This window comes from Abramis brama (genome assembly GCF_963993115.1).
Source record: "Abramis brama genome assembly, chromosome: 24".
NCBI lineage: Eukaryota > Metazoa > Chordata > Actinopteri > Cypriniformes > Leuciscidae > Abramis > Abramis brama.
The window spans coordinates 449,081-462,500 of NC_139986.1; the positions used below are offsets into that span (position 1 = coordinate 449,081).

At 34.2% G+C, this 13,420-nt stretch overlaps 1 protein-coding gene across 3 annotated transcripts in view; it reads left to right on the forward strand.

The window, feature by feature from the left end:
* dnajc13 (DnaJ heat shock protein family (Hsp40) member C13) overlaps positions 1-13,420 on the forward strand; it is a 113,361-nt gene that overhangs the window by 19,048 nt on the left and 80,893 nt on the right. For all 3 annotated transcript variants that reach the window (XM_084102905.1, XM_084102903.1, XM_084102904.1), the window contains exons 3-6: positions 9,877-9,952; positions 10,271-10,420; positions 11,874-11,915; positions 13,279-13,420. The exon at positions 13,279-13,420 is cut by the window's right edge and continues 59 nt beyond it. In XM_084102905.1, the coding sequence (XP_083959031.1) occupies positions 9,877-9,952; positions 10,271-10,420; positions 11,874-11,915; positions 13,279-13,420 (410 nt within the window). The remainder of the gene's footprint in view (positions 1-9,876; positions 9,953-10,270; positions 10,421-11,873; positions 11,916-13,278) is intronic.

The window sequence follows — 13,420 nt, forward strand, 5'->3', positions numbered from 1 at the left end:
TTCAAAAAACGGTGCAGTGTTCCTTTAAAATGAACATTTTGTTCTGTTTTATTCAAGTGCTTTGGATCTTTGAACTTCAGATCGTCCTTCAGACCAGTTGTTATGGTATTTTTATTCTGCCTTTTTTGAGTTTGACAGCATTTACTTTCATTGTGTGAATTAGATCTATGTGAATATTTTGCCTCTTATATCCTTTGTTGTTCCAAACAGAATTTTAATTTAAAAGGTTGAGCCATTCCTTCAAAGGTTGCACTTTCCAGAGATGGTTTTCCTAATGAAGTCCGGATTGTAAAGTCCGGATTGGTCGTTGTCAGTGTTGACGCAGATGTTCTTGTGAAGCTCTTCTCCACAGTGTGTTTAACACTGAAGCACAAACATCATCTCTCTGGTTAGAGTGAATGCTGGGAAAAACTCTTCGTGCAACGCAGAGGCAAACACACAGAAAGTGAAAAGTAGTACCAGAACATGCTTAACTCCCACTGGACAACTAACCATGCCTTGCTGATACTGAGTGTATGTTTTAGTGAGTGTGTACGGCATGATGTCTGTAAGTGGAGTGAATGAGGATTAGCACAGGAGTTGTGCAGGAGCCGTGACTCTTCCACCTCTAATCATTAGTCCTGCTTGTAGGATCTGAGCAGGAGGAGTTTGCTGAGAAAAATGTCTTTTTATTCAGACTTCTCAGTATCCTGATTGATTTTGTTGTATTTGTGAGGGATCTACTCTATTTTTTTCCTAATCATGTGACAGCAGCCACTGAGAGTTGATTAGATTTACTAAAGAGCTTCTCAGTGACCAGTGCACTGAGGCACACACACATGCACACACACACAGCTGTACAGTCTGACTTTCACTTCTGACAAACCGAGAGTAAATTATGCAACAGCTGGCAACAACTCTAAAATGGTTGTCAGTAGAGCTGCACGATTCTGGATAAATTGAGAAGCAAAAACGCACTCTTTGTGTGTGTCCCTTTAAATGCAAATGAGCTGCTGCTCCCCGCCCCCTTTCCAGAAGAGGGCGGAGCTTCAAGAGCTCAGACAAAACAGGACAATCTCTCGCACTGAAACTGCACTAGCGGTGTTCAGTTCGACCCGGAGTCGGACAATAATGCCCACAGAGCCAGAGAATATTTGCTGAATAGAGATAGAACAGGTGTAGTTTAGTTTCTTCAGGATTATATAATCTTCCTGACGTTCTTCAGATGATCTCAGATCTGCTGTTATCTGAGGATTGAGCTTCTGAAATCTCAGCGCTGCTCAGTTTCACACTTCAGGCTTTTCTCTTTCTCAGACTTTACTGGTTACACACTGTGGCCAAGACTGTGCAACACTTTCTTTCAGTTCCTGATTTCAGTGTCTTCATGTACTTTGGCTTTATGTAAACCTCTAGTATGGAAAACTATCGTTGTGCAGGATACTATTATTAACAGTGTGTGAAACAATGTTTATCATGCAAAAATGTTTCAAACTGAAGTTTTGAAACTACATTGTCACATGACCTTATTAAATTGCATGTTTAATTCAGCAATTGGAGGTCAGTCATAGCATTACCAAAAAATACATAATTTTTTAAATATACAGTGTATATATATATGTGTATATATGTAAATGACACGCAGCGACACTATTCTATTAAATTCAGTGGAGAGCTGGCGATTTCCAGCGACAGTGACTATAGGCCGAAAGCTGAGATATGTTGAACTATATGCAAATAAAGAGTGAATTTCGGGAGCGACAGCCAATAGGAGTGAAGTCAGTGAAGATTCGTCAAAATGGAGTTATTTTAGTGATTTTTCCCCTCGTTTATGACCCGTCTCTGAGCCTGAGCTTTAGTGCAGATACAGCAGGTACAAGTAAAGAAAGCTGGAGATATTCAATCAGATGACAGGAGCATTTGTTGGGTCCAGTCATGTGATGGAGTGTGTGAGTGTGTGTGATGTTCTCGTTCAGGGGAAGATGTTAAAAGCCACACAATGAATAATTAACCAGTCTTGTGACGAGCCTGTTTTCTTCTGCAAGCTCACAGAGACCGAAGGAACTGGCCTTGTGTTGAGAACAGCAGAATATCATCTATATACTGAATACTGTCATCTATATACTGACTAATATCATCTATATACTGACTAATATCATCTATATACTGAATACTGTCATCTATATACTGACTAATATCATCTATATACTGAATACTGTCATCTATATACTGACTAATATCATCTATATACTGAATACTGTCATCTATATAATGAATACTGTCATCTATATACTGACTAATATCATCTATATACTGAATACTGTCATCTATATACTGACTAATATCATCTATATACTGAATACTGTCATCTATATAATGAATACTGTCATCTATATACTGACTAATATCATCTATATACTGAATACTGTCATCTATATACTGACTAATATCATCTATATACTGAATACTGTCATCTATATACTGACTAATATCATCTATATACTGACTAATATCATCTATATACTGAATACTGTCATCTATATACTGACTAATATCATCTATATACTGAATACTGTCATCTATATACTGACTAATATCATCTATATACTGAATACTGTCATCTATATAATGAATACTGTCATCTATATACTGACTAATATCATCTATATACTGAATACTGTCATCTATATACTGACTAATATCATCTATATACTGAATACTGTCATCTATATAATGAATACTGTCATCTATATACTGACTAATATCATCTATATACTGAATACTGTCATCTATATACTGACTAATATCATCTATATACTGAATACTGTCATCTATATACTGACTAATATCATCTATATACTGAATACTGTCATCTATATAATGAATACTGTCATCTATATACTGACTAATATCATCTATATACTGAATACTGTCATCTATATACTGAATACTGTCATCTATATACTGAATACTGTCATCTATATACTGACTAATATCATCTATATACTGACTAATATCATCTATATACTGACTAATATCATCTATATACTGACTAATATCATCTATATACTGAATACTGTCATCTATATACTGACTAATATCATCTATATACTGAATACTGTCATCTATATAATGAATACTGTCATCTATATACTGACTAATATCATCTATATACTGAATACTGTCATCTATATACTGAATACTGTCATCTATATACTGAATACTGTCATCTATATACTGACTAATATCATCTATATACTGACTAATATCATCTATATACTGACTAATATCATCTATATACTGACTAATATCATCTATATACTGAATACTGTCATCTATATACTGACTAATATCATCTATATACTGAATACTGTCATCTATATACTGAATACTGTCATCTATATACTGACTATCATCTATATACTGACTAATATCATCTATATACTGAATACTGTCATCTATATACTGACTAATATCATCTATATACTGACTAATATCATCTATATACTGACTAATATCATCTATATACTGAATACTGTCATCTATATACTGAATACTGTCATCTATATATTGAATACTGTCATCTATATACTGACTAATATCATCTATATACTGAATACTGTCATCTATATACTGAATACTGTCATCTATATACTGAATACTGTCATCTATATACTGACTAATATCATCTATATACTGAATACTGTCATCTATATACTGAATACTGTCATCTATATACTGACTAATGTCATCTATATACTGACTAATATCATCTATATACTGACTAATATCATCTATATACTGAATACTGTCATCTATATACTGACTAATATCATCTATATACTGAATACTGTCATCTATATACTGAATACGGTCATCTATATACTGACTAATATCATCTATATACTGAATACTGTCATCTATATACTGAATAATATCTACTGAATACTGTGTTCGTGTTCAGGGCCGGTACAGGATTACTTTAGTTCCCATAGAAGACATTCACACACTGTCAGTCCAAGTGAAGACTGTCTGATAATAAACTAGTCTGATAATAAACTAGTCTGATAAACTAGTAGTCTGATAAACTAGTCTGATAAACTAGTAGTCTGATAAACTAGTCTGATAAACTAGTCTGATAAACTAGTAGTCTGATAAACAAGTAGTCTGATAAACTAGTATATAAACTAGTCTGGTAAACTAGTCTGATAAACTAGTGTGATAAATAAACTAGTCTGATAAACTAGTATGATAAATAAACTAGTCTGAGATACTAGTAGTCTGATAAACTAGTCTGAGAAACTAGTAGTCTGATAAACTAGTCTGAGAAACTAGTAGTCTGATAAACTAGTCTGATAAACTAGTAGTCTAATAAACTAGTCTGAAAAACTAGTAGTCTAAAACTAGTCTGATAAACTAGTCTGATAAACAAGTATAATAAACTAGTCTGATAAACTAGTCTGATAAATAAACTAGTCTGATAAACTAGTAGTCTGATAAACTAGTCTGATAAACAAGTAGTCTGATAAACTAGTATAATTTTTTCTCTCTTGTGCTTTTATAATGTTTTTGTCACACGTGCTCCTCATCAAGCATCTCTGTGTTCATCAGTGTGTGTGTGTGTTCGTGTTCAGGGCCGGTACAGGATTACTTTAGTTCCCATAGAAGGCATTCACACACTGTCAGTCCAAGTGAAGACTGTCTGATAATAAACTAGTCTGATAATAAACTAGTCTCATAATAAACGAGTCTGATAAACTAGTCTGATAAACTAGTAGTCTGATAAACTAGTCTGATAATTAGTAGTCTGATAAACTAGTTGTCTGATAAACTAGTCTGATAAATAAACTAGTCTGAGAAACTAGTAGTCTGATAAAGTAGTAGTCTAATAAACTAGTCTGAAAAACTAGTAGTCTGATAAACTAGTCTGATAAACTAGTCTGATAAACTAGTAGTCTAAAACTAGTCTGATAAACTAGTCTGATAAACTAGTCTGATAAATAAACTAGTCTGATAAACTAGTCTGATAAACTACTAGTCTGATAAACTAGTCTGATAAACTAGTATAATAAACTAGTCTGATAAATAAACTAGTCTGATAAACTAGTAGTCAAATAAACTAGTCTGATAATCTAGTCTGATAAACAAGTAGTCTGATAAACTAGTAGTCTGATAAACTAGTCTGATAAACTAGTAGTCTAAAACTAGTCTGATAAACTAGTAGTCTGATAAACTAGTCTGATAAATAAACTAGTCTGATAAACTAGTCTGATAAATAAACTAGTCTGAGAAACTAGTATAATAAACTAGTCTGATAAACTAGTAGTCTGATAAACTAGTAGTCTAAAACTAGTCTGATAAACTAGTCTGAAAAACTAGTCTGATACACTAGTACTAGTCTGAGAAACTAGTATAATAAACTAGTCTGATAAACTAGTGGTCTGATAAACTAGTCTGATAAATTAGTAGTCTAAAACTAGTCTGATAAACTAGTAGTCTGAAACTAGTCTGATAAACTAGTCTGATACATAAACTAGTCTGAGAAACTAGTATAATAAACTAGTCTGATAAACTAGTAGTCTGATAAACTAGTAGTCTAAAACTAGTCTGATACACTAGTCTGATAAATAAACTAGTCTGATAAACTAGTATAATAAACTAGTAGTCTGATAAACTAGTAGTCTGATAAACTAGTAGTCTGAGAAACTAGTATAATAAACTAGTCTGATAAACTAGTAGTCTGATAAACTAGTAGTCTGAGAAACTAGTATAATAAACTAGTAGTCTGATAAACTAGTAGTCTAAAACTAGTCTGATAAACTAGTCTAATAAACTAGTCTGATACACTAGTCTGATAAATAAACTAGTCTGATAAACTAGTCTGAGAAACTAGTATAATAAACTAGTCTGATAAATAAACTAGTCTGATAAACTAGTAGTCAAATAAACTAGTCTGATAATCTAGTCTGATAAACAAGTAGTCTGATAAACTAGTAGTCTGATAAACTAGTCTGATAAACTAGTAGTCTAAAACTAGTCTGATAAACTAGTAGTCTGATAAACTAGTCTGATAAATAAACTAGTCTGATAAACTAGTCTGATAAATAAACTAGTCTGAGAAACTAGTATAATAAACTAGTCTGATAAACTAGTAGTCTGATAAACTAGTAGTCTAAAACTAGTCTGATACACTAGTCTGATAAATAAACTAGTCTGATAAACTAGTATAATAAACTAGTAGTCTGATAAACTAGTAGTCTGATAAACTAGTAGTCTGAGAAACTAGTATAATAAACTAGTCTGATAAACTAGTAGTCTGATAAACTAGTAGTCTGAGAAACTAGTAGTCTGATAAACTAGTAGTCTAAAACTAGTCTGATAAACTAGTCTAATAAACTAGTCTGATACACTAGTCTGATAAATAAACTAGTCTGATAAACTAGTCTGATAAACTAGTCTGATAAACTAGTATAATAAACTAGTCTGATAAATAAACTAGTCTGATAAACTAGTAGTCAAATAAACTAGTCTGATAATCTAGTCTGATAAACAAGTAGTCTGATAAACTAGTAGTCTGATAAACTAGTCTGATAAACTAGTAGTCTAAAACTAGTCTGATAAACTAGTAGTCTGATAAACTAGTCTGATAAATAAACTAGTCTGATAAACTAGTCTGATAAATAAACTAGTCTGAGAAACTAGTATAATAAACTAGTCTGATAAACTAGTAGTCAAATAAACTAGTCTGATAATCTAGTCTGATAAACAAGTAGTCTGATAAACTAGTAGTCTGATAAACTAGTCTGATAAACTAGTAGTCTAAAACTAGTCTGATAAACTAGTAGTCTGATAAACTAGTCTGATAAATAAACTAGTCTGATAAACTAGTCTGATAAATAAACTAGTCTGAGAAACTAGTATAATAAACTAGTCTGATAAACTAGTAGTCTGATAAACTAGTAGTCTAAAACTAGTCTGATACACTAGTCTGATAAATAAACTAGTCTGATAAACTAGTATAATAAACTAGTAGTCTGATAAACTAGTAGTCTGATAAACTAGTAGTCTGAGAAACTAGTATAATAAACTAGTCTGATAAACTAGTAGTCTGATAAACTAGTAGTCTGAGAAACTAGTAGTCTGATAAACTAGTAGTCTAAAACTAGTCTGATAAACTAGTCTAATAAACTAGTCTGATACACTAGTCTGATAAATAAACTAGTCTGATAAACTAGTCTGATAAACTAGTCTGATAAACTAGTATAATAAACTAGTCTGATAAATAAACTAGTCTGATAAACTAGTAGTCAAATAAACTAGTCTGATAATCTAGTCTGATAAACAAGTAGTCTGATAAACTAGTAGTCTGATAAACTAGTCTGATAAACTAGTAGTCTAAAACTAGTCTGATAAACTAGTAGTCTGATAAACTAGTCTGATAAATAAACTAGTCTGATAAACTAGTCTGATAAATAAACTAGTCTGAGAAACTAGTATAATAAACTAGTCTGATAAACTAGTAGTCTGATAAACTAGTAGTCTAAAACTAGTCTGATAAACTAGTCTGAAAAACTAGTCTGATACACTAGTACTAGTCTGAGAAACTAGTATAATAAACTAGTCTGATAAACTAGTGGTCTGATAAACTAGTCTGATAAATTAGTAGTCTAAAACTAGTCTGATAAACTAGTAGTCTGAAACTAGTCTGATAAACTAGTCTGATACATAAACTAGTCTGAGAAACTAGTATAATAAACTAGTCTGATAAACTAGTAGTCTGATAAACTAGTAGTCTAAAACTAGTCTGATACACTAGTCTGATAAATAAACTAGTCTGATAAACTAGTATAATAAACTAGTAGTCTGATAAACTAGTAGTCTGATAAACTAGTAGTCTGAGGAACTAGTATAATAAATTAGTCTGATAAACTAGTAGTCTGATAAACTAGTAGTCTGAGAAACTAGTAGTCTGATAAACTAGTAGTCTAAAACTAGTCTGATAAACTAGTCTAATAAACTAGTCTGATACACTAGTCTGATAAATAAACTAGTCTGATAAACTAGTCTGATAAACTAGTATAATAAACTAGTCTGATAAATAAACTAGTCCGATAAACTAGTAGTCAAATAAACTAGTCTGATAATCTAGTCTGATAAACAAGTAGTCTGATAAACTAGTAGTCTGATAAACTAGTCTGATAAACTAGTAGTCTAAAACTAGTCTGATAAACTAGTAGTCTGATAAACTAGTCTGATAAATAAACTAGTCTGATAAACTAGTCTGATAAATAAACTAGTCTGAGAAACTAGTATAATAAACTAGTCTGATAAACTAGTAGTCTGATAAACTAGTAGTCTAAAACTAGTCTGATAAACTAGTCTGAAAAACTAGTCTGATACACTAGTACTAGTCTGAGAAACTAGTATAATAAACTAGTCTGATAAACTAGTGGTCTGATAAACTAGTCTGATAAATTAGTAGTCTAAAACTAGTCTGATAAACTAGTAGTCTGAAACTAGTCTGATAAACTAGTCTGATACATAAACTAGTCTGAGAAACTAGTATAATAAACTAGTCTGATAAACTAGTAGTCTGATAAACTAGTAGTCTAAAACTAGTCTGATACACTAGTCTGATAAATAAACTAGTCTGATAAACTAGTATAATAAACTAGTAGTCTGATAAACTAGTAGTCTGATAAACTAGTAGTCTGAGAAACTAGTATAATAAATTAGTCTGATAAACTAGTAGTCTGATAAACTAGTAGTCTGAGAAACTAGTATAATAAACTAGTAGTCTGATAAACTAGTAGTCTAAAACTAGTCTGATAAACTAGTCTAATAAACTAGTCTGATACACTAGTCTGATAAATAAACTAGTCTGATAAACTAGTCTGAGAAACTAGTATTATAAACTAGTCTGATAAACTAGTAGTCTGAGAAACTAGTATAATAAACTAGTAGTCTGATAAACTAGTAGTCTAAAACTAGTCTGATAAACTAGTCTGATACACTAGTCTGATAAATAAACTAGTCTGATAAACTAGTCTGAGAAACTAGTATAATAAACTAGTCTGATAAACTAGTAGTCTGATAAACTAGTAGTCTGAGAAACTAGTATAATAAACTAGTAGTCTGATAAACTAGTAGTCTAAAACTAGTCTGATAAACTAGTCTGATACACTAGTCTGATAAATAAACTAGTCTGAGAAACTAGTATAATAAACTAGTCTGATAAACTAGTCTGATAAACTAGTAGTCTGATAAACTAGTAGTCTGATAAACTAGTAGTCTAAAACTAGTCTGATAAACTAGTCTGATAAACAAACTAGTCTGATACACTAGTCTGATAAATAAACTAGTCTGATAAATAAACTAGTCTGATAAACTAGTATTAATGCCCGTTCACACCAACATCTGATGATTAAGATCCGATGATGAGTGTGTGTGATCTGAAGAGTGTGTTCTGATGAGTGTGTGGATCAGATGACTGTGTATTGCAGTATATTGTAGTTTCTGCTGTATTTCACAACAACACAACATCTTTCAGCATCTTTCCTTCAGCAACGTCTGCCATGTTTACATTTTACGTGCGTGAGAAAGAAAAGCGACGTGAAATCCAGTCAGACTGAAACAGATTTACAGAAATGTGCTTTGAATAGGGTTTCAAACATCTCTCTCTCTCACACACACACACACACACACACACACACACACACACACACACACACACACACTGAACTCAGATTATTCTTATGTATTCTGTAGGACAGGAGCTGCTGGATTAGACAGATGACACTATCATTATTATAAACGGTTGTTTCACTATGAAGTTTGATGCAGAAAAGCCTGTAATATGTGTGTGTGTGTGTGTGTGTGTGTGTGTGTGTGTTTCTTCAGGTACAAGCGTGTGTTTTCCGTCGGGACTCATGGCATCACCACATACAATCCCACCACTTTAGAGGTTACAAACCAGGTACTGATGATTACAGCTATGCTTCACATCATAATTACAATACAGTTATTAAAAAATCAGCCAATTAATGATAATAATGTATTATTAATAATATTATTATTATTGATTTTATATTAATATTGTGTTTTCGTTTTTTATTATTATTATTGTCATCAGCAACATAGATAAAATTATATTTCTTGTTTTCATAGTATTAGTGTTAATAATAGTAATACTGATAATTCTTCTTTATTATTATTATCATCATTAATATTATTATTTGTTTATTATTCATCAGCAACTGTTATTATGCAAACATAACCTCTGTGGTGTGCGCAGTGGCCGTATGGGGACATCTGTGGCCTCGCTCCGGCTGGGAAAGGTCAGGGCTCAGAGTTTAATCTCACCTTTCGGAAGGGCAGCGGGAAGAAGTCGGAGACGCTGAAGTTCTCCACCGAACACCGGACAGAGCTCCTGACCGAAGCCCTGGTGAGACAGCTGTACTCTTCATCACTTCATCATCACTCCTCTTCATCACTTCATTACTCCTCCTCTTCATCGTCACTCCTCTTCATCACTCCTCTTCATCACTACATCACTCCTCTTCATCACTTCATCATCACTCCTCTTCATCACTCCTCATCACTCCTCTTCATCACTACATCACTCCTCTTCATAACTACATCACTCCTCTTCATCATTTCATTACTCCTCATCACTCCTCCTCATCACTTCTCTTCATCACTTCATTACTCCTCTTCATTACTCCTCTTCATTACTCCTCTTCATCACTCCTCCTCATCACTCCTCCTCATCACTCCTCATCACTCCTCTTCATCACTACATCACTCCTCTCCATCACTCCTCACTACATCACTCCTCACTACATCACTCCTCTTCATCACTTCATTACTCCTCTTCATCACTACATCACTCCTCTTCATCACTACATCACTCCTCTTCATCACTACATCACTCCTCTTCATCACTACATCACTCCTCTCCATCACTCCTCACTACATCACTCCTCTTCATCACTTCATTACTCCTCTTCATCACTACATCACTCCTCTCCATCACTCCTCACTACATCACTCCTCACTACATCACTCCTCACTACATCACTCCTCACTACATCACTCCTCACTACATCACTCCTCATCATCACTTCATTACTCCTCTTCATCACTACATCACTCCTCTTCATCACTACATCATTCCTCTTCATCACTACATCACTCCTCTTCATCACTTCATCACTCCTCTTCATCACTACATCTCTCCTCTTCATCACTACATCACTCCTCTTCATCACTTCATTACTCCTCTTCATCACTACATCACTCCTCTTCATCACTACATCACTCCTCTTCATCACTACATCACTCCTCTTCATCACTTCATCACTCCTCTTCATCACTACATCTCTCCTCTTCATCACTACATCACTCCTCTTCATCACTTCATTACTCCTCTTCATCACTACATCACTCCTCTTCATCACTTCATTACTCCTCTTCATCACTTCATTACTCCTCTTCATCACTCTTCATCACTACATCTCTCCTCTTCATCACTACATCACTCCTCTTCATCACTTCATTACTCCTCTTCATCACTTCATTACTCCTCTTCATCACTACATCACTCCTCTTCATCACTCCTCATCACTACATCACTCCTCATCCTCTTCATCATCACTACATCACTCCTCTTCATCACTCCTCCTCATCACTACATCACTCCTCATCCTCTTCATCATCACTACATCACTCCTCTTCATCACTACATCACTCTTCATCACTCCTCTTCATCATCCTCTTCTCTCTTCATCACTACATCACTCCTCATCCTCTTCATCATCACTACATCACTCCTCTTCATCCCTCGCTCTTCTTCACACTGACCTGTAATGCTGATGTTGTCTCTGTCTGCTCCTCAGAGATTCAGAACGGACTTCTCCGAGGGAAAGATCACCGGGAGAGTGAGTATAATCCCTTCTGATGCTGTCGGCAAACGCTGTGAGAAATGATGCCGTTTCACACAGAAATTCATCTTTACATGTAAACAGTGTTTTCTCCCTCACCTGCGTCACAATCCCCAGCCGATCACACACAGATTCTTTGACACACACCAAGGTCGTGCAATTGCTATCCAAGTTTATGAGAGGGGATGAATCCAAAAGTCATTTTCTAAGTGCTTTTTGACCCCTGCCAGGCACCGTACGGTAACTGTTGCACTTCAAGGTAGTGATCACATTTGAAATCTGGACACTTTTATTACTGTAATGCTGGAAACTGTTTAGATGAATAACATGACGTCAGCGCTCCACTACAGCGAGCGCCAGCTGGTAAGAGGAAAAAGAAGAATTATTTTTTTTAAATGGGTTATTATGGTGTTTTTAAAATATTATAAAATATTTATAAGTTAGATATTGCAGAACTAATCAGTTTGGGCTAACTTATTTCTGCTAAAATGACATCCATCACTTTGAAAGATCAAATGCAAAACCATTTAAACTACAGCTATATAGTTATATCTATTATAACTATTTATTCATTTGATTCCAAGCACATGACCTTTGTTTACGGCTCAGTTCACAGTCAGGTGACTGTGACATCATAACTGTACAGCGTAACATCGCTCGAGTTTATCACTGCGCTGCCGTGCACTCGTCCTTCCCTCGGGGCGTTTTGACCCGAAACTCTTTTTAAAAAAAAATTTCAATTGAGGGATTGAGGAGTTAAATGGATTCGAGGAGTTTTGTGGTTGAAGTTTAAAAAAGTAACACATCCTTCCCTCGCTGGTTAATCTGACCCCCTTAGGAATGAATAGAATGTGAGGAATGCTTCAGTACACATAGAAAAACCTAAAAATGCTCAAAATTCAGACTAAAAATGCTAAAACTTTACCAAGAAATTGTTTTATAATGTCTACATGTGTATCTGAATGCAGACTGAAGAGAACTGACTCTGACCCAGAGGAACAGCTCATATAGAGCTATAGCGCCATCTAGAGTCATGAAATATCATGTTATATTAGTTTTTTTCCACAAGAGGTCGACAAAGACACTCAATGTAAGATATTTAGAGCATACAATTGAGTTATTTTGAATTTAAGTTGAACGAATGTGAGTAATGTGCTTAAACTACTATTTATTTATTTATTATTTATTGATCAAATCTAGTAATTTAAAGGTAAATAAAATATAAAGTAACAAAAAACTGTACAGACTCACACATGAGAAACCCTCCCCGTCCGCCAGAGCTTTACTGATGTCCTTCCCCTTCTGTAGCTCCTCTAGCTGTGTTCATGCTGTCAGTGTGTGTGTGTGTGTGTGTCCTCAGCGCTACAACTGCTTCAAGCACCACTGGAGCGACGCGAGGAAGAGTGTGTGTCTGGAAGTGACTCCGGGCGGCATCGATCAGATCGACCCGCAGACGAACCGTGTGTTGTGTTCGTACGACTACCGGTGTGTGGAGGGATTCG